Source organism: Strongylocentrotus purpuratus, unplaced genomic scaffold (assembly GCF_000002235.5).
Source record: "Strongylocentrotus purpuratus isolate Spur 01 unplaced genomic scaffold, Spur_5.0 spur5_scaffold_6, whole genome shotgun sequence".
In the NCBI taxonomy this organism is placed as follows: domain Eukaryota; kingdom Metazoa; phylum Echinodermata; class Echinoidea; order Camarodonta; family Strongylocentrotidae; genus Strongylocentrotus; species Strongylocentrotus purpuratus.
Genome location: NW_022145612.1, coordinates 20,373,235 through 20,396,145, shown reverse-complemented (window position 1 = coordinate 20,396,145; position 22,911 = coordinate 20,373,235). Strand labels below are relative to the sequence as shown.

Below are 22,911 nucleotides of genomic sequence, written 5' to 3'. Positions count from 1 at the left end.
AAGTAGGCAACGAGAGTAGGATGGATTTGCGATGTCTCTTTTTTGAATTTTAATAGATAATTTAAATGAAACTGAGAAACGTTTATCCCCAAATATGTCCTTCACAACCATATGAATATACTCTTAACAAGAGTACTCTTTGAAGTACACATGAACTGCAAGAAGTCATGACAAAGACAAACATGATAGCACATCTTGTACATTGCCGAGAAATAAATGATGCTTGATGTTGTACCAAATCCTCATAAATATAATACCAAGTTAAGGAAAAATAGAATACAAATGTAGATTTGCTGAGATGTGCAACAATTTGATAATCTTACGTGCTTCTCACAAGTTTACAAATATCATTCATCAAACTGTGAACATGAAACAACAATGTTGACTTGTCATAATGACAGCCAAAGATGCACAAATACCTATACATGTATGTGTGTAGATGAACAATAGCTTCAATATTTGTGCCAGTGATGCATAAGATGTTCAGCATATTCAAAATGTATTCATTTAGACGATTTCATTTTTCCAATAAACTTAGAAGACATAAATTTGAGAATCATATCTTGTGCTGAAGGTGAATAAATCCTCAGTTTTCCAATGATAAAATGAAGACAAGGATAGACTATGCACAGAAGTGTTGCAAATTCAACATCGACTTTAAATTGATATTTGTTTTCTTTTTCAAGCAATGGAAGTCAATTTTGATGTGGAAAGTAAGAGTCCACTTATCTTCCTCATTTTCACTCTCATTCACGATGTCGAGTGAAACCAAATACTACAGAGAATACATACAATTTTGAGAAGAAAACCCTGCTTATAAGACTACGAGAAACATTCAGTGTTACTACATTCAACAATTGCGGTGAACATATTTTCAAAAGAGAGAATTACATTAAGGCTTTTATACACACATATAAGATATACATAACCGGACCTCCCTATTAGTAAACTTATCAATTCATAATACAATAAACTGATACCCAAACAATATATAAACATTTATTAAATACTCTTCAATAATACATGTATTTGTTAGATTGCACATTTTCAGACAATGTATGTGACATAATCAGCTTCAATATGGAGAGTGAGTGAGAGAAAATAAATTCTCAACCAAGACACTTTCATCAAAATGTACAGCTTTCTGAAATTAATTAAGCAATCATGTAACTTGAAGTACATTCTGAATTAACATTAGCAAGCATATCAACGAGGCAAGGGTATCCTGGAAGCCCTTTTCAATTATGGACTTAACTGTGAATGGCTTACACTAATTACTGACAAAAAATTCTACAAAATAATCTTGTATATCTTCGCCGTTAATTTACTTAATTGGATTATAAACAATTTTAGTCCTAAATCGTACAACTAATTCTAAAAATACTCAAAATTAGCTGTATGTAGGATCCTTGTAGCATTAGTATGAGTCAACTTGAAAATATCAAATAGATGCTACATTTAGCTATATTGAGATCAAATCACTAGAAGCTTTTAGAATGGCAAGCATTAATTCACTGAATAAAATTTTTAAATTACTGATTTTTCTCCAATAAATGGCTATTAAAATTAGCTTCCGGAATACCCTCATAGTTGTTATCCTGTATGGCCTTTACATGCACATGTTATTACTCATACTGTACATTCATTGATCGATATAAAATTAATCTCAAGGCCCATATCACTTTGATAACTTTTCAACACAATTAATAAATAACAACCCTGCATACCATGCTAACTACTACGCCCCACCGGCAAAATACCTTCTCATCATGAATTTTATACAACTTCTACAAATCTTGTGACCCACTAACTGTACATGTGTACTGTATGATATACAATACAGTGGCACCTTGGCAGTGTCTATAAAGTACAATGCAGATAGGAACATGCACACATTGACTAAATGAAATGATTTTTGTTAGTACTTTTGCAAAATCCTCCATTATTGAATGGCATCAAACATAGACGTTAGTACTTAAACAGGAGTACACAAATTAAGAAGTACAAAATGTAAAAGGAAAGTACCAGTAATTTAACTCATTCCCATATCCCCAAAAAACAAAAAACAAATCTTCACTAAACTTGCTAGTAATTATGAAAATGGCTTTCAATCCATTCCTGAATTTTTGGCCTACACATCTACATATAAAGCCATGAATTACCCTACACCATGGTTATGATTTTGTAATATTTAATACTGAAAACAATCATGAAAGTAGATGTCCTTTACAAGTAAAATGAATTATGCACAATTCTGAATCAAATTGCCTTTTCTTCACTTCACAAAAATAATAAGACTTGACATAAAGACAATATAGATAGACAGATATACTTTGAATACTTCATTTACCTGTGAAATCTATAATTAATATGAAACCATTGCCAACAACTGATTGGATTGGTTTCAAGTAAATCAAATAGATCATTAGGTGTAGTTTACATTCATACAAGCACTCAGTGATTCTACTGGTGCACAACAGATGATTTGATTCAATCAGTTTGAATTTGTACATCCAAAGTACAAAAACAACAAAAAAACAAACAAAGCAAAAGAGGTACAAATCATGCTTAAAAACGTACCCCTAGAATATCAAGGAATATTGTCTTCTTTCTATCCCACCACCCTACATGCATGACAACACTGAACATATACCATCAAGGCACACAGTGGAATGTTGCATAACATTGGAAAACAAAGTTTCTTATGCTGAAAAGTCACCAATACTAAACTTAAGATAACAATTTGACATTAAATCAGGCAAAAATCATGAAAAACTGAACAGAGTTAATATTTTTCTTTATTTTTCTTCAAGTTAAAATAATGTAACTAATGATCATTATACAACTTAGCCTAAAAGGTTATGTTAGAAATAACTAAATATTTAACATACATGTACTATACAAATTCCTATGGACATTACTTCCAGTCTTCTGCAGTGGAATAAGGGTTTCTCAGTATCCATCAAGTATTTCTGACACTGAATTCTATCAATGAGTTGATCACATCTGCTCTCTTACAGATTTTTTTTCTTAAAAAATAAACTTTTGGCTAATGGACGTAACAGCCACAAATGAGTTGTTAATATGAATGAACGAAATGATTTTTCTGAAATAGATGGAAAAAAAAGGGGGGGGGGGGGACTTTATCTTTATGTTTATTTAAAACCTGTCTATGCCACCAGGCTTATAAAACATGTATCATGAATATTTTGAAAGACAAGGTCTCAACTATGATATGATCCAATCAATAATCTATGGACCCCTTTTGAAATACAAGAGATAAGACAGCATTTTCTAACTCCAAGCTATCTCCAATATTCACTTTTGGGACAGAAGAGTCGACCACAAAATTGGAAACATGAGAGAAATGAAAAACTAGATCTTATTCTTTTAAAACACATGCTTCAGTAAGATAGATGTCTCACACTGCAAGGAGATGGAATGTTAAGAAACTTTGACCACTCAACATTTACCCAGTGAATACTATGCCAAAATTAATTTAGACTGGGGTCTTTTTTAAATACATGTTATATGAAAAGAAAAACGCGTCCAACATGTTAATTTAGAAGAAAATCAAGCAATAAACATGGTGGCCTTTCATATCTTCATTTCATCTGATTCTGCAATGAGAAAACATTGGACACACTTTATATCCCAATAGTATTCGCATCACGGACAATTTTAATCCCTATCAAATGGATATTGATATGAAAACTTGGATATCAACATCACGATGAAGTACACTGTCGGTAGTAAACTTGAACCCCTACTATGCCATGGGCGCTACATCCTGCCTCAAACCCCAGTCACACTAACGAGACCAACACCAGGGACCTGTTTCACAAAGCCTTTCTTCAATGACAAATGACTAAAATCAGTGACAAATCTGCTGATAACCAATCAGAAGCAAGGATTTCAGTAGCTTATAACAAAAACTGTCATTTGTCACTAAAGACAAGTTTTGTGAAAACGCCCCCCTGATCAAACAAGAAATCACATTGCCTCCAACGGCCAATATTCAGTCGGTTTGGAGTCGGTATCTATAGTCAGTTTGGTGATGTGACTAAGGCATAAGAATAGGAGTATTGTCTCTTCCAAATTGTTCAAATTTATGTATTTTTGTAGTCACATACCCGTCAACTATCCACTACGAACATTTTTTTTGAATCTCTGAAGCAAAAAGTAGCAATACGGTGTACTTTACATGCATTCATACAGATGTTTTCAGAAAACAAGAGGACTATATATATGTGGTTCAAAATAGGAATGTTTGGCAGCTATGTAGTCATCAAACAACTGTATTCAATCAATGGCCACATGGATTGATAGTAACAGGGGTCAAACTGCCATCTCTTTACCACCAACATCTCTGATTATCACTTCGGTGTGACCCAGGCAATCTCTTTATAACAACTTATTGTAACATTTCAAAAGAAGCATACTCATCAAGGTATCTTTCCAATCACATATAGCTGCCCCTAATGGCTAAAAATAATATGCATGTTTTCAAGGATTTTCAAGGATTTTTAATTCGGTTTACATGCTCCCCCCCCCCCTAATAAAAAAAAGCTTTCATGCAATTTAACCAGCTTTTGTTACACCTGAGCAAATTATACTACCACATTTTATAGATGTAATAAATACAGGTCAAATTGAATGCATTGCAGACTTACATGTATAACTGTCCATTATTTTGTTGATGATTTAGACATCAGTCTAAACCCCTAAAGCTTTGATCAGCCCTTTCCTGTTTAAAAAAAAATCTAATTTCTGCACTAGTGGAACAGAGCAACAAAATACTGATTTTAGTACAAACTTTGTTTTTTTTTAGTTCAAAAAGTATTTGTATTGACTAATGACTTCTTATCCTAACAAAAAAATTGACAAAAAATGACAGGAATGTGTCACCTCGCCATCATCATGTGGTTTCCGATAATGGAGTCATAATGGAAGGTTGATCCTGCATACGGAAGGCTTCCATGTCAGGACCATCAAGCAACCCTTGCTGTTAGGGGTAAGAAACAAGAAAGAGAACAGAAGGAGAATATCAATGATTTGGTCTACAGAATTAATGCAGGGATGCCGTTAGAACTGATCAGAGGGCCTGAAAATCACCTAGAATGAGCTCTTTTGCACACAAAAAGGCCTAAACTATGGTCTGAAAATAACTCGCCAGGGCCTGAAAACTGGCATCCCTGATTAATGGCATTTTGAGGTGAATTCCCTCCTAAATACATGCATTCTATGTTCAGAAGATAATGGGTGAGATTTGACTAAGAATTTAGAGATCATCGCAATTGTCTCAAGTGATATCTGGGTTTGACATGAACAAAGCAGCATGTAACTCTACAACTTAGGGCTTGGCTAACACCAACTGCGAATGCATCGTAGTAAGTCCTGATAGCGAAAAAATATGGAACTTCCTTTTCCCTTTTTTAAGCATTCTCCTCGGTTAATTATTTGAAAATAATGCTACATAACATTACTGCATGAACAGATAGTGCACAATGAATAAAATAATCAAGTTATCAAAGGGAAAAAGGAGGGAAAGAGGGAAAGAGATAGAGAGAGAAAGAGCGAGAGAGAGAGAGAGAGAGAGAGAGAGAGAGAGTTTTGATTTTGAAAGCATCCCCCTAAATTTCCAAATGAAAACGTGCAAAACTTTGAGATAAACTGAAAAAAAGAAGAGAAAATGGTTATGAAATGAATCAAAGTGAATGGAAAAATCAGATTATGAAAAATAGAAAATAAAATTTCAGGGAAGAAACCGTGCATACATATTGGAGCATCTTATTGAGCAATGAATTTGCAGTATTTTATGCTGCTTCAAATACTTCTGTTTAAACTACATGAGCATACAAAACTGTTTATTCTGTAACAGTGTCTTCTCAAAAGAACAAAAATATTAGGCAAAATTCCAAAATGCACCCTACAGTTGAGAGAAGAGGTAATGAAAATCTGGTCTCTGTATTTTGAAATAATAAAGCAATTTAGAAATAAGAAAAGCTGTTAGAAATTGGACAATTCAAAACTTGTAACCATCAAAATGGACATGCAGAACATTTTAAAAATTTGAATCTGATTTACTGTATGCGACCTAGTGCATGGCCAGAAGTGAATCCTCCATGTATGCATGTTCCTGTGAAGATAGGTGAGAGGGAGGGAATAAGGAGTGGGTAGAAAATGAGACCACTGCAGCAGTTCAGCTAAAATGGACTGGGAAAGCACTATTAGAAGTAGTTTGAGTTTTTTTTATTCCAAGATCAAAACTTTGCAAAGGAAAACTGGCATGACATAGATTTTGCCTAGCTCTTAGAGGATATGACACGTTGGCATCAACAGAGATAAAGAGAATGTATGTCACATCACACTATATAAAAATGCTGATTTATTTTTATTTTTAATAAACTATACACAGCAAATGATTAATCAAAAACCTTATGAATGTATAGAGTACCATACATTACACATATACAACGTCTATTCTAACTCGTTCTTACATCTAAGAGCTACAAATCCAAAAACATATACATCTACCATGCAGTCATACTTTTTTAAATATTAAATATTTATTTCTTCCCTTCATGATTCATTTATGGAACCCCAATTTTATATTCTTATATGTTCATAATTTTAGTTCGAAATATATTGCCCTATATGAGAGAAAACTATAACAAAATATTATAAAAAACCCACAGTAAACAGAAGAATAGAAGAAAATGAAAGGGAGATACTGTAGTTGGCAGAGAAAGGTTTCACTCAACAATGAACACACTTCCAATTCAGCAAGACAAGATTCCTGACAGGTTTTAGGAAGGCCCCTACCTTATCTGAACTCCCACGAGACTTGAACTTGCTGAGGAAGGACCTGGACTTTTTATTGCCATCCTCAAAATGAACCTCATCCTCGTCGTCGTCTTCATCGATAGCACAGGAGTCAGCAGCTGGGAGCTCGCCCGATGTAGAACTCGCCAGCTTCTGGTATTTGTATTCAAGTCTGGAAGAGAAAACATCAAAAGGGGTACATTCATTTTAATGGTATCAGCCAATCTAAAAGATTTTTGAATGGCCTTTAGAGCATTTCGCAAAAGGAATTAATACTTGTATTCTAGACAGGGCAAAGGGTTGGGTGAGGAGGGGGCGATGGAAGAGGTATTGGCTCGCATTACAACTGGATAACTTCTTACATCAACCAAATTGTGAATGTTGGGATATAATAAAGCTATGCTATGACTTAGGAGAAACTTGTAGGAGAAACTTGGATCTTTGGGGCGAGATATATATCTTTCTCTTTCGTCTCACATGCGAGTAAGTTATTAAATTATTTGACTAGAGATACATAGGTCATTGCATTAGAGTGTTTTGGCATGACGTTAATCAACATTTGCCACTTTCCATCCATGTGTTCAATAGGTACAGATAGGAAGGAATTCTTTGAATACTGTGAGCACTAAAATAGGTAGCCTAGTATTAAAGAGACAGGACAATATTGGAGCATCTAGTGTGGTGGATATGAGTACTATAAAAATATCAACAATTATTATTATTATACAACGGATATAGAGATGTATGAATACTCACTTTCTATTTTTCTTCCAGACACAAACGATCATAGCGCAGAGCAGTATGGCACATCCTACGAAGGCTGCTATGGCAATCTGTGCATACATAGGAACTTGACTGTACCAGGGTGGTACTACACATTTTGTTGTCTTGTCACTAGGTAAGGTAATACCACCAACACATTTCCTGCAAGAACATAAATTAAACAACCTCAGAATTATTTACACTTTATATGAATAATGCATAATTTTTATCAGTGGTGCATGTAGAATGATGACAAGAAGACAATATTAGAAAGGATAGAAGATTTGAGGTGGGGGGTCGACACGTCTGCACTGACTGTTTTACCATGTATTATACCGGCAGTCATAGTTCTTCATCTTTTGTGGACACTGATCACGTAAAAGAATATCACTGAACTATTCAAATTTCCTATAATCAAAGGCTTAACGACAGAACCATAGAAAATTTTATTAAATGTGAATAATTATAATTATTCACTAGGGCACTGCATTTTCACCAACTAATTTTATGTGATTTATCCAAATAAGATATAAAACAGAACTGACAGCCTATGAAAGGATTTTTCGTCCAATTCTATCTTATGTAGAGGCTTTCGTTTCTTTTTTGTCTAGGGGATAAGTCATCATAATTCATGCCCTTGGCAAGACATTAATCTACATTTGCAACAATTGACCCTGGTGACCTGACAGGAATTAATTCCTTGAAATGCTGGAGCGCAGCAATTGCAACCATGCCGAAACCAGGGTAGTAACAATGGAGCGCCAGGCGTGACAGACAAGAGCGCCATACAATCATATTTATTTGTTCTTATTTGTCCCCATGAACAGCTGTCAAAGCTTTTAAGGATTCAGGGTAGATTTTGTCATACTTACGCAGTATCGTTCCATACGTGTTTGGTGACCTGTTGTCCGTGTTTACACTCCTGTTTGATGGCTACGATGTCATCGTTGGTACAGACTGGGCAAGCATACTGACTGGTCCACAGCATGTGGAAGGTACATCCATCACATGTACCTGGTAAGGGGACAAAAAAAGTGGGAGAGAGTTCTTACCACGGAATGAATACCTCTGCCATTACATTGTTTATTTGGTATTGGATTTGCATGCACTACAATAAGTGATTCAGTTAAAACTCAGTCCATTTGTGACATATAACATCAGCAATATGGTAGGTAACAATGCATACATGCTTATATCTCTGGCATATGATTCTATGCAGACTTCATAACTTGCTTCAATTTATTAATAAATTGGTCACAAGTAGTGTGTTCTTGTAAATATAATCTTCCACGAAGAATTTAAAAAAGAAAACAAGAAAAAGGTTTTTGTTAAAACAAAAGTCTAGTAACTTATATGGTTCCAACTAAAAAAGACAGCTTTCATCTAGTACCTTTAATTAACACAGTAATCAAATAATAATCTTTATTCAGCACATGATATGAATATACATATGCGCAGGTACAAGCCAATAATCAAATAAGGTGGATTTATAATTAATAGCGCCCCCATTGGCAAGCCACGACAGGCCAATTTTTCAGCTCCTGCGTCAACATCTCTAACCAGTGTAGCACAGCAAAATGCTAGCCACAGATCGGAATGTCCAAAGCGGTCCAAACTGTCAATTAGATTGATACTTCTGATATAACGCATATTTTTGTTTTGAATTTAGATATCGATTGATTATGACTGAAAATTTGGCCTGATTTTGGACAAAATTCAATACAAATGGTCATTTAGGGCAAAAAAGTAACTGAATTGACTGTATTGTAGTTGATGGGGTCAATAAATTTGACCACTTTTTCTAGCATCAGGGCACATTTTTACATAGAATAGGCCAATCAAACCTCCTTTACTGATAATAATGGTTTGAAAAATTACCCCCGACCGAAAGTGAAAGTGACTAATGGTCAGTTTGTGTCGTGAGCACGGTCAACAATCAGAGCAAAATTTCACCTTGGCTAAGCTATTCAAACTTCCTCACCAAAAATTTGACTAAATCTCCTAAGGATATAATGAAGCCATAGCTGATATGATGTCAAATTTTTCTCATGAAATTGACTAGACACTGGTGTCGCTAGATGGCCCTGTGGATAGTAAATCCACCAAACTGCTACAGTCAATGTCATATTAGAGATTATGAAGTGTGGAGTGAACACTGTAATATAAATCTGAAGCATAACTACAAGAGATCCACAATATCGTTACCATGCAGATGGCTTCTTGTAGCTCAAAATAATATCATTCTATTAAATCATGGTTCATGTTGTGTTTTGCATAGGGAGACAATATGTGCTGGTGAAACACACATCATGGTATATATAACAAGGGATTACAAAAGGCAAACTCTATCATATACATGAATATCCATCAGCACAAGCAATCACTGAACATTCGCTGAATACCTTGTGCTGTTTTTATTACAAAGAATATGAAGCAACCATTTATAATTGAGTTATTAGTATTGGTTATTTTACCTGAACGCTAAGAAAGCATAAATGTTTGTTAGTAAGCAATCAGAGGACCGATGGCTTTAGGTCCACTCCGAGGGACCTGGTAATGAGGATTAATGCCTTACCAAAGGGGATAGCGCATCGCCTTTGTCTCGATCCCGGGTCACGAGACCACGGCTCTACCAACTGAGCTATCGCGCCTCCTCCTATTTGAGTTAGTGTTATACCCTCTACCCCCAGGCATCACCTTTACAGTCTAATCTATTGGCCTGCCCAATAAAAAAAGATGAATGAATAAAGAGGGTTTTCCCCCCTATAAAAATGTAGCACTTGTCCCTTTTAAAGTAGAAGAAAGAAAATTCTAGATAGAATACATAACAAACACTTGTATAACTTAGATACTCAAAATAGCAGGGGTCCATGATAATTACGACAATATAACCTTAACCTGTTAGCAACTTAGTACAAGAGGATAAATATGCAATTCCTCTACCCCAATATGATATAGAGGAGAAATATCTCCCTTTTTACCACCATAATTCTCTGAAAGTGCAAGAAGCCTTTAGATATATATATTGAGGGTCAGTGACACAAAGACGTAACTCCATTTTGGCCATTTTGAGATGTGTCACTGAGTACTTGGCCTTTAAGGAGTTAAGTCTATGTTTCATTAGCCATTGACAGTGACTTCAATGGGGTGTTATGTGGAGTTTAGTCTTTGTGTTTCCTGGCCAACATTTTTCTGAACATTTTGATATCAAATATTCATTTTGGCAAAATATGGAGTTACGTCTTTGTGTTACTGAACCCTCAATATATGTATATAGGGATGATTAAAAAAGAATGTGTGGTTATTCAAAGCAATATAGCCCCTCTGCCCAAAACACTGAATGCTAATGCATAAACTTAGGACAGAGAGCATTTTTTGCTGATCAAGAAAACCATTCTATCAAGGCGAGAATAAGGAAAGATGAATATCACAACAATTATAACGATTGTTATTGGTCGAATGGAATTCCCCCTTTTCTTAAACATTTTTCATTTTTCTCCTATTCTAAACGATACCAATGTATGCCCATGATGCAGCAAATAGGCATACCAAATTTATGACATTTAACCCCAATTATAAGAAAGCAGGCACTAGAGAAATGCTCATCTTAGAGTCAGCAACAAAAGCACAGCACCAAAACACAGCACAAAAGCGTCCCATTATATCATCCCCTCGTTAATTAGGTAAACCTTGCTTTTATGAACTGCAAGAATACAGAGATGCTATCTAGAGAGAAGATTTCTGCATAAAACCTTTCTTCTGTTCTTTTTTATGAATTATTTTCAAACAAAACACAGTAATAGGTCTTGTGAACTTTTTTTCATGTCTTTAAGTGATCCTATTTTTTTTTTTTTTTTTGGGGGGGGGGGGTGGGTACATGTAGTTGGGGTATCGTGTTATATCATAATTCAAGAAATGTAAATTTGTTAGTATTGAATTTTGAGTTGTAATCAAAGATTTCCAACAACAATCTAAGGCAAATTAACGGTTACAAGTAATTCTATTTTATGTATTTCACAAAATGAATAGACCCATCACAAAGAGTTTGACATTCTATAATTTTATAATTGGGGCTTTATCAAACCATGAATAATGAGTTCTAATGTTCTGTTTTCTATCTGTGAAGGCCCATTTGCAGCATGCAGCATCAAGGAGTTTGACCTAAACTCTACAATAATACTCTAAACATAGTGAATGCCTCACCATGCACAACTGTAACGGTTAGTAACCACTGAACCATTTTAAACTTTGCTAACATCAAACACCATGCATGGGGATGCAACATAGACTTTACCTGCTTGAGCCACTGTAGTCTCTGCCATATGGTTACTCTCTACAGCTGTACAAGACATTCCATAACCCAAAACAAAATCACAGTTTCATATAGAGTTCATACTTTCAAAAAGAATGATGTATTGTATTATCAGAAGAAATTGTGAAATAAATACACAAAACTTTTTCCATTTTAATTGACATGGAGGTTTAACTAAGATCCTGAACTCCCCAGCATGTAAACATCATATCACAAATTTAAGGGATTGAATAGTAAACAAAAAGCTCACAATAACAGAAACATGCGTATTACATCCCGGAGCTCCCAAATATCAGTAACCACTTACTGGAAAATCATGCATTACATCATAAGAGATGGTAAGGATGTAATTTGTATGTGTATATCCAAACTGCAATTAAACAGTGCATCTTATAATCACAGAAAATGCCATTTATATTCAGATAGGTTCACATAATTCATGTGCAAGCTTGTGGTTGACTGATGTTTCAATAAATTAAAGAATTCAGCACAGATTTTCTTTGAAGCGAGCTGTGTAAGTGTACATAATTTTTATTGCATTTTTTCATAAACGTGAACTAAATGGCACCAAATGAGTTATAAAGTGAGAGCACTCCTCTCATAAAAAAATTCAATGTACATACATTTTGGTACAGTATTTAGGTGCTGCTGGTGAGTTTGAAATCATGACAAATAAAACAAAATAATACTGTTTCTCCCCTCCCTTGGAGTATGTAATATTCACAGCACTTTTGCTTTTGAAAGGATGATAATTGACACACACACAAAAAAAAGGGAAAATGAGAACAAGAATGTGAAATAAAGGATCTTACCGGTAGGGCATGCAATGGGCAATTCTATTTTGTCTACTTCCTTCTCATTGGGATCACATCGCAGTGTTACGATGGTGGAACGTCCATTCGGGCAAGCTTTGGTTGTCCTGTTTGGAAATAGAGAGTAATCTCAATTACATCCAATTTCATCAAAGTCAAAGGATTAAATAACTAAAAATGTTCATAGCATGCCCCAAAAAGCATTGATCATTAATTTAATTCTTACATACTCAAGTAAATAAACCTGGAGAACAATATCGATCCATAAAATCTGAGTTACAGTTAGTTCCGCACAAAGCGTCTCTGTTATGAGTTAATAAGTGTAACTCAATATTACGATCAAGTTTTAGAACATTGCATGCTAATTCCAATGGATTCCAGACAATCTTTTGGATCAATATTACAGCACTACCATACAATTCCATCTTTGACACAGGTCATACAAAGGTTTAACTCCACAGAATTTTGTCCAAATTAGTTATTGTACAAAGCTTCATTAATTCTACAGTTTGAATTTACTATACGCAACTTTTCTTATATGAATTCCACTTCATGAGGAGACAAATGAAGACAAATTAGACAAATTTGCACATATACCATCTATATCGTGACATTTTGGGGGGTATCATTTTTTAATAATCTGGACATACATGTATGAATGTCACTTAATGGAATGGGGGGGGGGGGTGTAACACAAAGATTCTAAGTTGAACTTATCTTTAAGTTGGACTTAACAATTATGGAAAGCCATTAGCATTTGAAAATATTTTGTAAAAGTTATTTTAAAAGCATAAAATGTTGATTTAAATCATTCATATTTCTATTATCATGGGAGATTTCATGTTCTTGATGGGGAGTTTATGAAAATCTAAAATACTTAAATTTTTGCTTTTGAATATATTTATTTTAAGGCTATAAATGGTTTTCCATAATTGTTAAGCCCAACTTTGAGAAAAGTTCAACTTAGGATCTTTGTGAAACACCCCCATGGTCTGCTAACTTACTGTGGTGAATGGTAGTAGAACTTGAGATCCTTGAGTCCTTCCTCAGGCTGAGGGATGATAGTATCTGTGATCATACCGTAGCTATCTCCATCATTGATTCCAAGTAGGGTATCTCCAAGGCTTCAAAGTCACAAAGGAAAAAGAGAAAAAAAGGTTTAAAATACTGGTACTGTTTAGTATAGCTGAAACACATGCACAAACGTATCCTTAACTTTAATAATTGTAAGAAGGGAGGTAGAATGCATTATGCTGTTTTAAAATATTGTTTTCAAGGTTTTTCTTTTCTTTATAGGCATTTTTAACAGTGTGTTCTTCATCTTTTGATATGAAAGAGCTATAATTTATACTGTGAATTATTTTTTTATAATATCTATCAAACAGCATCAAACTCTCAGCATATTTTACAGAAAATTTACACACAAATCAGATTCCAGTGAGTTCATTTGGCAAGAGCAAGTATACAGACAAACTATTTTAAACTTGGGCAATATCAAATTCATTTTGTATGTAAAATATGACTGGCTGACACACGTGTAACTGTCAATCTGTGATTAGCAATGCTAAGAAAACAAAATCATGTATTGCTTAATAAGCTTACCTGATAGGTTTGAAAGCAGTCATGTATTGCTTAATTAGTTTACCTGATAGGTTTGATAGCAGTCATGTATTTTTCATCGTCACTACCGGGCAGCATGAGGGATCGACACACCCAGGAATTCACCATAGCGCCCTCTTCATCTTCAACCTATGTAGGGTAGAAAGAAATTACATGTTACACTGACTGCATAAAAATTGGAACAATGTGGGGTGGTCCCTATTGTAAAAGCAAAATCGAGTGGATAAACCTTTTGAGATGACTTCATCTATATGCAGGTGTCATTTGTAAGACGCACCTTTTGACCCCCGGGGATGGTGCGTCATGGTTGCGTCATGTTCCCCAAAATCGCGACGCACAGTACCGTCATGGCCGCAAAATGTCCGTCACAATACTGACCCATATGTGCATCATAGTAAGTCACTTTACCACGTTGCGTCATTTGGTGTGTCAATGGGACCGTCACTTTCTCCAAGCAGAAGTGTTTCTCAAATGTGCGTCATTGGCTAGTCATTTTCATGAAATGGTGTGTCATATGTTTGACTCAAATGTGCGTCGATGGAATGTAATGGTGTGTCACTTTCTGTGACGGAAGGTGCGTCATGGTATCAAAATGTACGACTCCCATCGGTACAATGACGCACCATTCCCGGGGGTCAAGAGGTGCGTCTTACAAATGACAAGTGCAATGCACCGGGCACTGGGCAATGGGTTCAAATTTGACGAAAAAATTCCTATGGATTTCAACAGAAACTAAAGACACACTGCCCTGAATGACAATGTACATAAAGTAAACAGCTCAGTTGAATGACTTTGATTTGATGTCTAAACAAGGTAGACCTCCATTTCAAGCATAAACACTTTATTTCCTACCTAATGACCTCACACACAAAAAAAATCACCATTGGAATATTTAGAGAGTAAAAGTGCTTTAATACCTGGCCAATAGCTGTGGAATTGTCTATGCATGAAGCTAGATTACTTTCTGCTTTCCCACACAGGCTAAAGTTGAAATGATAGTAGAAAGCATTGCCCTCAGTCAAGAAGCTTGCTCCAGACATCACTGACTGTTGCCTGGTAGAAAAAATAAGAAAATCATAAACAATAATCATAAAAATGAACAACAAATCAAAACAACAACAACAAAAATCATGAAGACAAACAAACAATGACAAGGACAAAATGGGAACAGAAAGCACAGATATCTCAGGAAAAATTTAAAAAGTACAAACATTCTGTAAAAACATCATACAAGAGTTCTTGCCAGCATAAGAGAAAATTTCTACTTTATGAATAACTTATAACATTAAAAAAATAATCTGTCATTGAACTGGCACAAAAGAGAGTCCACTAGCCCATCGTTCATAAAGTCTACATCTCTAATGCTTTTGATCAGCAGGAGCAATAATGAAAAGAAGCTTTCATTTACATGAAAAATCACATTGAAATTCATTTGATTAAATCTAAAATACAATGCATCTTTCATTAGGCCTAAAAAAAAGATGTTGTATTGCCCTTTGCGACCGACCTAAGAATCTTAAAATCTACGGTCGGCTTTTTAAAAAAGTTGTTTTTAAAAAAAAAGTCTTTTAGGAAAAAAAATGTATTTAAGCATTCAAAAGTGAGAAATATCAGCCCAAAGAGGGAGTAAAAAGAAAGAAAAGAAAAAAATTTCTGACCGACCGACCCATGTTTTGGCACCTAAAGGGCAATACAACATCCTTTTTTTAGGCCTTAGAATGATGATCTAATCCTTCACACACTTACCCTTGCAGTAAGACCAGGTCATAGTGTTTCTCATTCAGTCTAACATGACAGTTGCTGTAGCAGCTCTCACCCTTGTTACTCTTCAGACCTGATGGGCATTCCAGACAGGCAGCCTCCCCTACGGGATCGCTTGCTCGTACATACATATCTGTATTGGAGGGGAAAAATAACAGGAACTTAAACACACTACAAGACTCTGCATTGTCAATTATTAGTATCAAAATAACACAATTCATCTTCTTTTACAGCTAACTAACATCACACTATTCTTCCTGCAGTGTGCACACTAATGCCAGTGCCAAAATGTGAAGCTATCAAATTACCAATAAAAATTATTGATCCACTGGTGTGAAACATGTCCTAAGAAAAAACCAGGGAGCGTTTCACAAAGACTTTTTTCAATGACAAATGACAAAATCAGTGACAAATCTGTTGATAACCAATCAGAAGCAAGGATTTCTGTAGCTTATAACAAAAACTGTCATTTGTCATTGGAAAAAGGCTTTGTGCAATGGGTCCCAGGTCAAAGGAAGTTATATATGCCACACTTATATCTTAAATTTGGAGTTGACTATTAGGCTATTATTATTATTATTAAATGTCTATAAATAGCATGCAAACAAATTCAAGATTAAAATCCACGGTGAATTGCAAATTTGTATACTTCTTCATAATATCGTCTGATGTTCAGGATGGTTACTCGTATGTTACCTACATGTTAGCAGAGACCATACAAAGCAACCTTTTTTACCAGTTAAAAACATAAAACGACTTCCTTCACGTATGAAAATTGAACTATAGCATCAAGTGAACAAAGAAACAGAACAGTCTGGTGGACGTACAAATAAACAAAGAACCCCTTCAAAGAAGCATAATCGGAAAGAGCAATTTTTTGTCTGCACTATTGTGAAACCTTGTTTAAATATTTTAGAGTATTCAAGAGGATAGGAGAAAAAAATGAATAATTATATAACAATTAATAGACCACAACCAACACCATACAATACATCCACTATAAATAAATAAATAACAAAAACCACAACTGAAGTCCCAATACTTGATAACAATGCATTCATCAATATTTTTCAATAAAACTTCCATGCTCAAATTTGCAGGAAAAGCTGCATTAATCCAGACAACAATTGTATATATATATATATATATATATATATATATATATATATATACAGGCTTTCTCTTCTTTTTTCTTTTCACAATACATCTTTGATATCCAATTGCTTTATTGAATTGTCATCTGTTTAAATTAAACAAATAATGTGCATTAAACTCCTGAATCATATCATCACCATGAAATTAGAAAAATACCTGGCAAACTAGTAGTCAACATTTTGTCCCTGTGGCATTAGCTACTTTGTGCTCAACATCCACTAGCTTTTCCTCTCATAAATCAATGATTTTATCCCCACAAGGAACCTTGCTTAAAGGTAAAGACCAGTATTGGAAACGCCCCAATTTCAAAAAATGAAATGGAAACTCTCATTACCAATCATGTGAAAGAATATGTTTTGACTAATACATGATGATAACAAATTTGCCGGGAAACGGCCTACTAATTCATATATTTGGTAAATTTGTTTCTCTCATGGTCTGTGAGAGATATAGGGTAGTCCCATATACATCTTTCTGTGTATAGTGCTTGTAACTTTACGGAGAATGGGCCAAATTTCTTATCATTTTGATGATTCCAGAACCTTGCAGATGCTAGATGCTAGATGATCAACCTTTTCTGATCGATTCCACAACGTTTCTTTCACAATGCAATCGCATGACCATAACTGGTCTTTACCTTTAAAATGAGAAATCGTTATGCCAATCTTTTAAGACTGACCCTACAATTATATCTAAGATCATGCTGCGGATATCAAACCGTGTGTGCTGTCATCTATATCTCAGCTCATATACGTTGAAAGCAAGGCTCAAATTAATTTTTTGTCCACGGGGGCTCTTCCAAAAAAAAAAGAGCCCCCGTGAGCCCTCTCACGGGGGCTCTTTTAGTACCGACGGGGGCTCTTTTTTAATACAAATTTTCATTGAATTGGTACCCATGAAACTCCTAAATTCCTTGGTATTTTATCATTATCATTTATTTAAGTCGGCATTTTCCCTCTTAGAAATTTACTTGTTACATACGTGTTATTGACTTTTATCTCCGTGATGACATTCTCTCCATTTCTTCCCGCTCTGCACACAATGTCCTCCTCATTATTCGGAGCAACCTTATTTACATTCTTTCTTTACTTTTAGTTTTTACCATATCCTTCCAAAACACAGGGGCGGATCTAGCTTTTTGCTAAGGGTGGGGGGGGGGGGTAACCCAAATACGATGTGGAGCATCGTCCACGAGCCGCGTAGCGGCGAGGCGATTTTTGTTGTTGCTATTTTGAACCCCCGTTTTCCTGGCATCTACAAACATGCGGAGCATCGTCGAGGAGCCGCGAAGCGGCGAGGTGATTTTTTGGCGCTATTTTGAACCCCCGTTAATTAGTGATATTTTCCTGGCATCTACTGACATCTACTAATACTGTGTAGGTCTGGACACAATGACACATGATAGCATTTTTCTATGCACATCACATTTTCACTTGGCAGCCCACGGGGGGAGGGGGGTGGTTATATAAACCCCCTAAACCGCCTAGATCCGCCCCTGCAACATCTTTGGTGATCTTCTTCTCAATATTGATTTACTGGTCGAGTTACATTATTTGCTAATCTTTTAGAATAACCAGATTTCAGAGGATTCACACTTTTCACAACGAAAAACTTCTCCATGTTTCAGTCCTTGCGCGATCGTCTCCAGCTCCAGCAGATATTGGGCGTCAGCAGCGTGCACACCGGCACTACCGGCGCAGTATAGCCACTGCTGACGGCCGCACTACAGCTGCACTGCGAGCTCTGTTGTTTGTATCGGTAATACTCATAGAGATGGGAGAGAAAGCGCCATCTAATTAGTTCCATTTTATTGGTTTAAGGTTTGAAAATTGATACTCAATATTGTGTTAAAGTTATATCAGAAAAGATAATCTTTATTTTATAATTCCACGGGGGCGATTTTTAATTTTGCAATCGCCCCCGTGAACCATCTGACGGGGGCGATTGTGGAGCTCACGGGGGCGAATCGCCCACCGCCCCCGTGTATTTTGAGCGTTGGTTGAAAGGCAATAATACATTGACACAATAACACAAAACACCACATAGATTACAGAGTATGTATATTTGATTGGAGAATAAATAAGATGGCTAAACAATTTTCAAACCTTTAAAACTTTCAGCTCCTTCATATCTTACCTTCTGGGCAGTTTTTGCAGTGCTTTGAATTTTCATCAATAAATTGTCCTGGCCCGCATGGAATACAACTGAGCAGAGCAAGGCATTTGTGTTAGAGGCAAACATCAATCAATCAATCAATCAGTCAAGCGTTAGATGGAGAGTGGGGATGGAACATGCATCTAAATACCAACTCATAATAATGCATCTTTTAAATGATAGTCAATTTTAAGGAAAAAAGGTCAGAGGACATGATATTCTTTTGTCTAAAACATGGTACAATTAATGGTGTAATAAATAAAAACATAAATGACATTAATTTAGTGTTGTATTAGCACTTGCAAGGTGAAAGTAGGTAGTGACATTAATTTGTATTCTACAGATAAAAGAGATGAAATGATATGTTTGATACTGATAGCCCTAAACAGATCTTACTCACTTATTGCCTTCAATTGATTACAATTAATTCTATGATTTAATTGTCTTTCTGTTAATGAATCAATTCTGTGAGTTCAGTAAAACAAGCTGTGTTCACTCTTGATCAACATAGGTTCAAGTGGCATGGACCACTGAGCAAGTTAATGTCACTACCTTCAATTTTTAAATGAAATTTAAAAACATATACTGGAAATTTGTCATGCATTCAAGTGTACACCAATTAAAGCAGGTAAATCTACCTTTACATAGAGGTGTGCATACATTAAACTCTACAACAGTTAAAAGCAAAGTATATGACACATGCAAATAATATATATCAATAATTTACATTGTAGGTATTTGGAATGTGCAACATCTCATTTTTCTCAGTATTTTTTTGCATACTTTAGGTAAAAAATGATTCTGTCTTCAAGTACGTAATAATAATATTCTGCTTTTATATAGCACTTAATACATTTCTGGTGTCTCTATGCATGCAATGTCCCTTTTCTCTCTACCTGTTTGTGGATGGGCAGTACACCCTGCAAAACATCCTCTCATGGAATATTAACTGATTTACTGATTTGTTGCCATGCAGTATCATGCAGTATTCTATCTTTCTTTACTTCACCTTCTTTATCAATTACTTTCTAATAACTCTTCTTTTCATTACGCGTAGTGGGAGGACGGGTTTTATGAAATAATCAATATTAGCATTTTCAATATCCATGCACTAAAAGAGAGACATGCAGTTGTTTGATAACTTACCCAGTATGGTCACTACCCAATGGGCATTCTTTACATGTTGCTGCTCCTCCGTTCACTGTGTTGGTGAGTGTTATGTCATAGATTTTCACACTAAATAGAGAAAAGCATTGACAAGATAGAGTGATGACATTATTACTCAAATTTTAAAGCAAAGTCTACAAACAAATCCTTTTTTCCTATCTATGTGTGATATGATTTTAAATATTACATGGATGATTCTAGATAATAGTGCAAACAATTATAGATTTAGAGCTTTCAACAATGGTAAGAAAAGGCTATAATTATGCTCCAGTGACAATTTCTCTGGCCTCCATTTCATCAAAGATATAGGGTGAGCGGTTAGGGTTAGTGTTACAGTTGCAGTTTGGGTATAGTGTTTGGCTCAAGGATAAAGTTAGGAATCAGGTTTGTGTAGGAGACTGAACATGGGACAGTTGCCAAAGCATGTGTTGTACAACCATAGCATGAAGCGTCAAAAGCATGGATAGATAGATGCCTAAAAGTGACATCACTCATCACAGAATACATTCGTAAACATAAATCACTGGTACTTACATATCATTGGGGTACTTATGGTTGTTATCATAGTCCAACTTATTGACATCAGTCTTCTGGAAAGCCCAAGTAAAGCTTCTCCTTCCAGCAATGGTCACAGCATATCTGTGTTTATCAAATACAGAAATCATAATCAATTTTTGAATAGGATGACATCAATAATAAATGCAGGAAATAAATCAAAGTTTAGTTATAAAACTTTTCACATTTTCCTGTGCCTGGAAGAAGAACATGAAATCTTTTTGAGGGTTTCAGTTTCTGAACGTTTTGATTTTTATATTTGAGTAAAAAGCAATCACTGCTATCAACGCAAAACATGTACAAACTGAATATATGAGTTCAAGCAAGTCTTTTTGACATGTATGATATTAGAATAAAAACCTAGTGCATTACTAAAGCAGCATTCAAGAGCCTTTTTGTTTCAATGAACCAGCCACATTGGAGCATTGCATACTTTCAAGACCCCAAATGCAATAAATACATTATATATTGGTATAGGCCTACTCAAGAACTGGCAAAATGTATAAGAATCTGTTCGATTATGTGGAAAGAATGTTCTCTGACATTATTGAAATCACATGCAACTGTCATTTTACACTGAAATACAGGCAACGTAAATATATATTTAGACATTTAACAATCAGGAGGTGTGGGGAGGGGTGTGGGGAGGGGGTGGGGGAGTGGGGCAGGGACACCTCACCTGTAGTCCTGTTTATCCTTGGGACCTGTCCAATACTCAATCACATTGGCTTCATTGAGTTCCTCCAAGAAGAACAGGGTACAATCCTCTGATTGACACTCCATACTGAATGCAAAGGAGATGGTACCCAGCTCTTCAGCCCTGCCATTGAAGTAGCTGGCCTCCTGACGGAATCCATCGACCTGGAGGTCGAGGATGAGGTAGGCATCGTCGGAGTGACCGTGGCCAGTGTGGATGAAGGTATCAGCTAGGATCCAGCCCTCACGTGAGGCACAGCCATAGTCATCTAGAAGGGAGGGACGGGTGGGGGAATAAACATTGAGTTTAAAGACCACACTCAGTAAAACACAAAGTGCAGTCATTCTTTACAAGTGCTGAAATCTTACTGTTGAACCTTCAAGTATAAACACTTGTATGCACTTCTTAGCTTTTTCTTACAGTCAACCATGTTTTAATATCATATCAATCGAAATTACTTGCATAGAACCGTTATTCTTGATATTATGTATGTATAATATATAATATAGCAGCCTGTCTCTACACACTATGTGATTTGATATATTATATTGTGCCTTCTCATGCTTATTTCCTTTCTAACGCGCATTTCTCTTTCCTTATCTTCTTCTCAACCCCACATGCAGCTCATCATCTTGTATTATTTTCTGTACCCTCAATCTCACTTCTTTTTGTCATTGGCTACTCTTTGTATTATGACCGTGTTCTTCTATCTTTGTCGTGTAAAGTATTGTCTTGTCCCTTTCTCGTCTCTGTTGGCATCCCCCTTTTTCTTTCCCCTATTTTGTAGTTCCTTTTGTAGTTACAGATTAGTTAATTTAATTACTCATTATTCCTAAGTATCATTTGAGGTGTTCACACTTGTACATGCATTGCTTTTTAGTGGACCCCTATGTTTCCAACATGTATTTCTTACATTTGTTTTAAATGCTTATAATTGATTTGTAATGTTTTGTTGGAAACATGAATAAATTTGAAATTTGAAATATGTTAACAGAAATCGTTTAAGCTGCGACCCTTGACTTTTTGTCAATGAACATTATCAATTCAATTACATTACATTTATATCATACAGGTTTCAACAATAAAGTGTT

General features: G+C 35.5%; 1 protein-coding gene across 3 annotated transcripts in view; it reads right to left on the bottom strand.

The window, feature by feature from the left end:
* Window positions 1–25: 25 nt before the first annotated feature.
* The window catches only part of LOC582318 (UPF0577 protein KIAA1324-like), a 41,247-nt gene continuing 18,361 nt past the window's right edge, over window positions 26–22,911 (bottom strand). The window contains exons 11-25 of one of the 3 annotated variants that reach the window (XM_030973141.1): window positions 21,803–22,088; window positions 21,103–21,207; window positions 20,548–20,637; window positions 19,384–19,451; window positions 16,078–16,225; window positions 15,249–15,384; window positions 14,357–14,460; window positions 13,716–13,835; window positions 12,712–12,818; window positions 11,882–11,926; window positions 8,460–8,601; window positions 7,582–7,749; window positions 6,826–6,997; window positions 6,088–6,139; window positions 26–5,005 (exon numbers count right to left, since the gene is read on the bottom strand). In XM_030973141.1, the coding sequence (XP_030829001.1) occupies window positions 6,098–6,139; window positions 6,826–6,997; window positions 7,582–7,749; window positions 8,460–8,601; window positions 11,882–11,926; window positions 12,712–12,818; window positions 13,716–13,835; window positions 14,357–14,460; window positions 15,249–15,384; window positions 16,078–16,225; window positions 19,384–19,451; window positions 20,548–20,637; window positions 21,103–21,207; window positions 21,803–22,088 (1,733 nt within the window). In that variant the 3' untranslated portion in view covers window positions 26–5,005; window positions 6,088–6,097. The remainder of the gene's footprint in view (window positions 5,006–6,087; window positions 6,140–6,825; window positions 6,998–7,581; window positions 7,750–8,459; window positions 8,602–11,881; window positions 11,927–12,711; window positions 12,819–13,715; window positions 13,836–14,356; window positions 14,461–15,248; window positions 15,385–16,077; window positions 16,226–19,383; window positions 19,452–20,547; window positions 20,638–21,102; window positions 21,208–21,802; window positions 22,089–22,911) is intronic. The other 2 variants (XM_030973140.1, XM_030973142.1) reach the window with 2 other exon arrangements.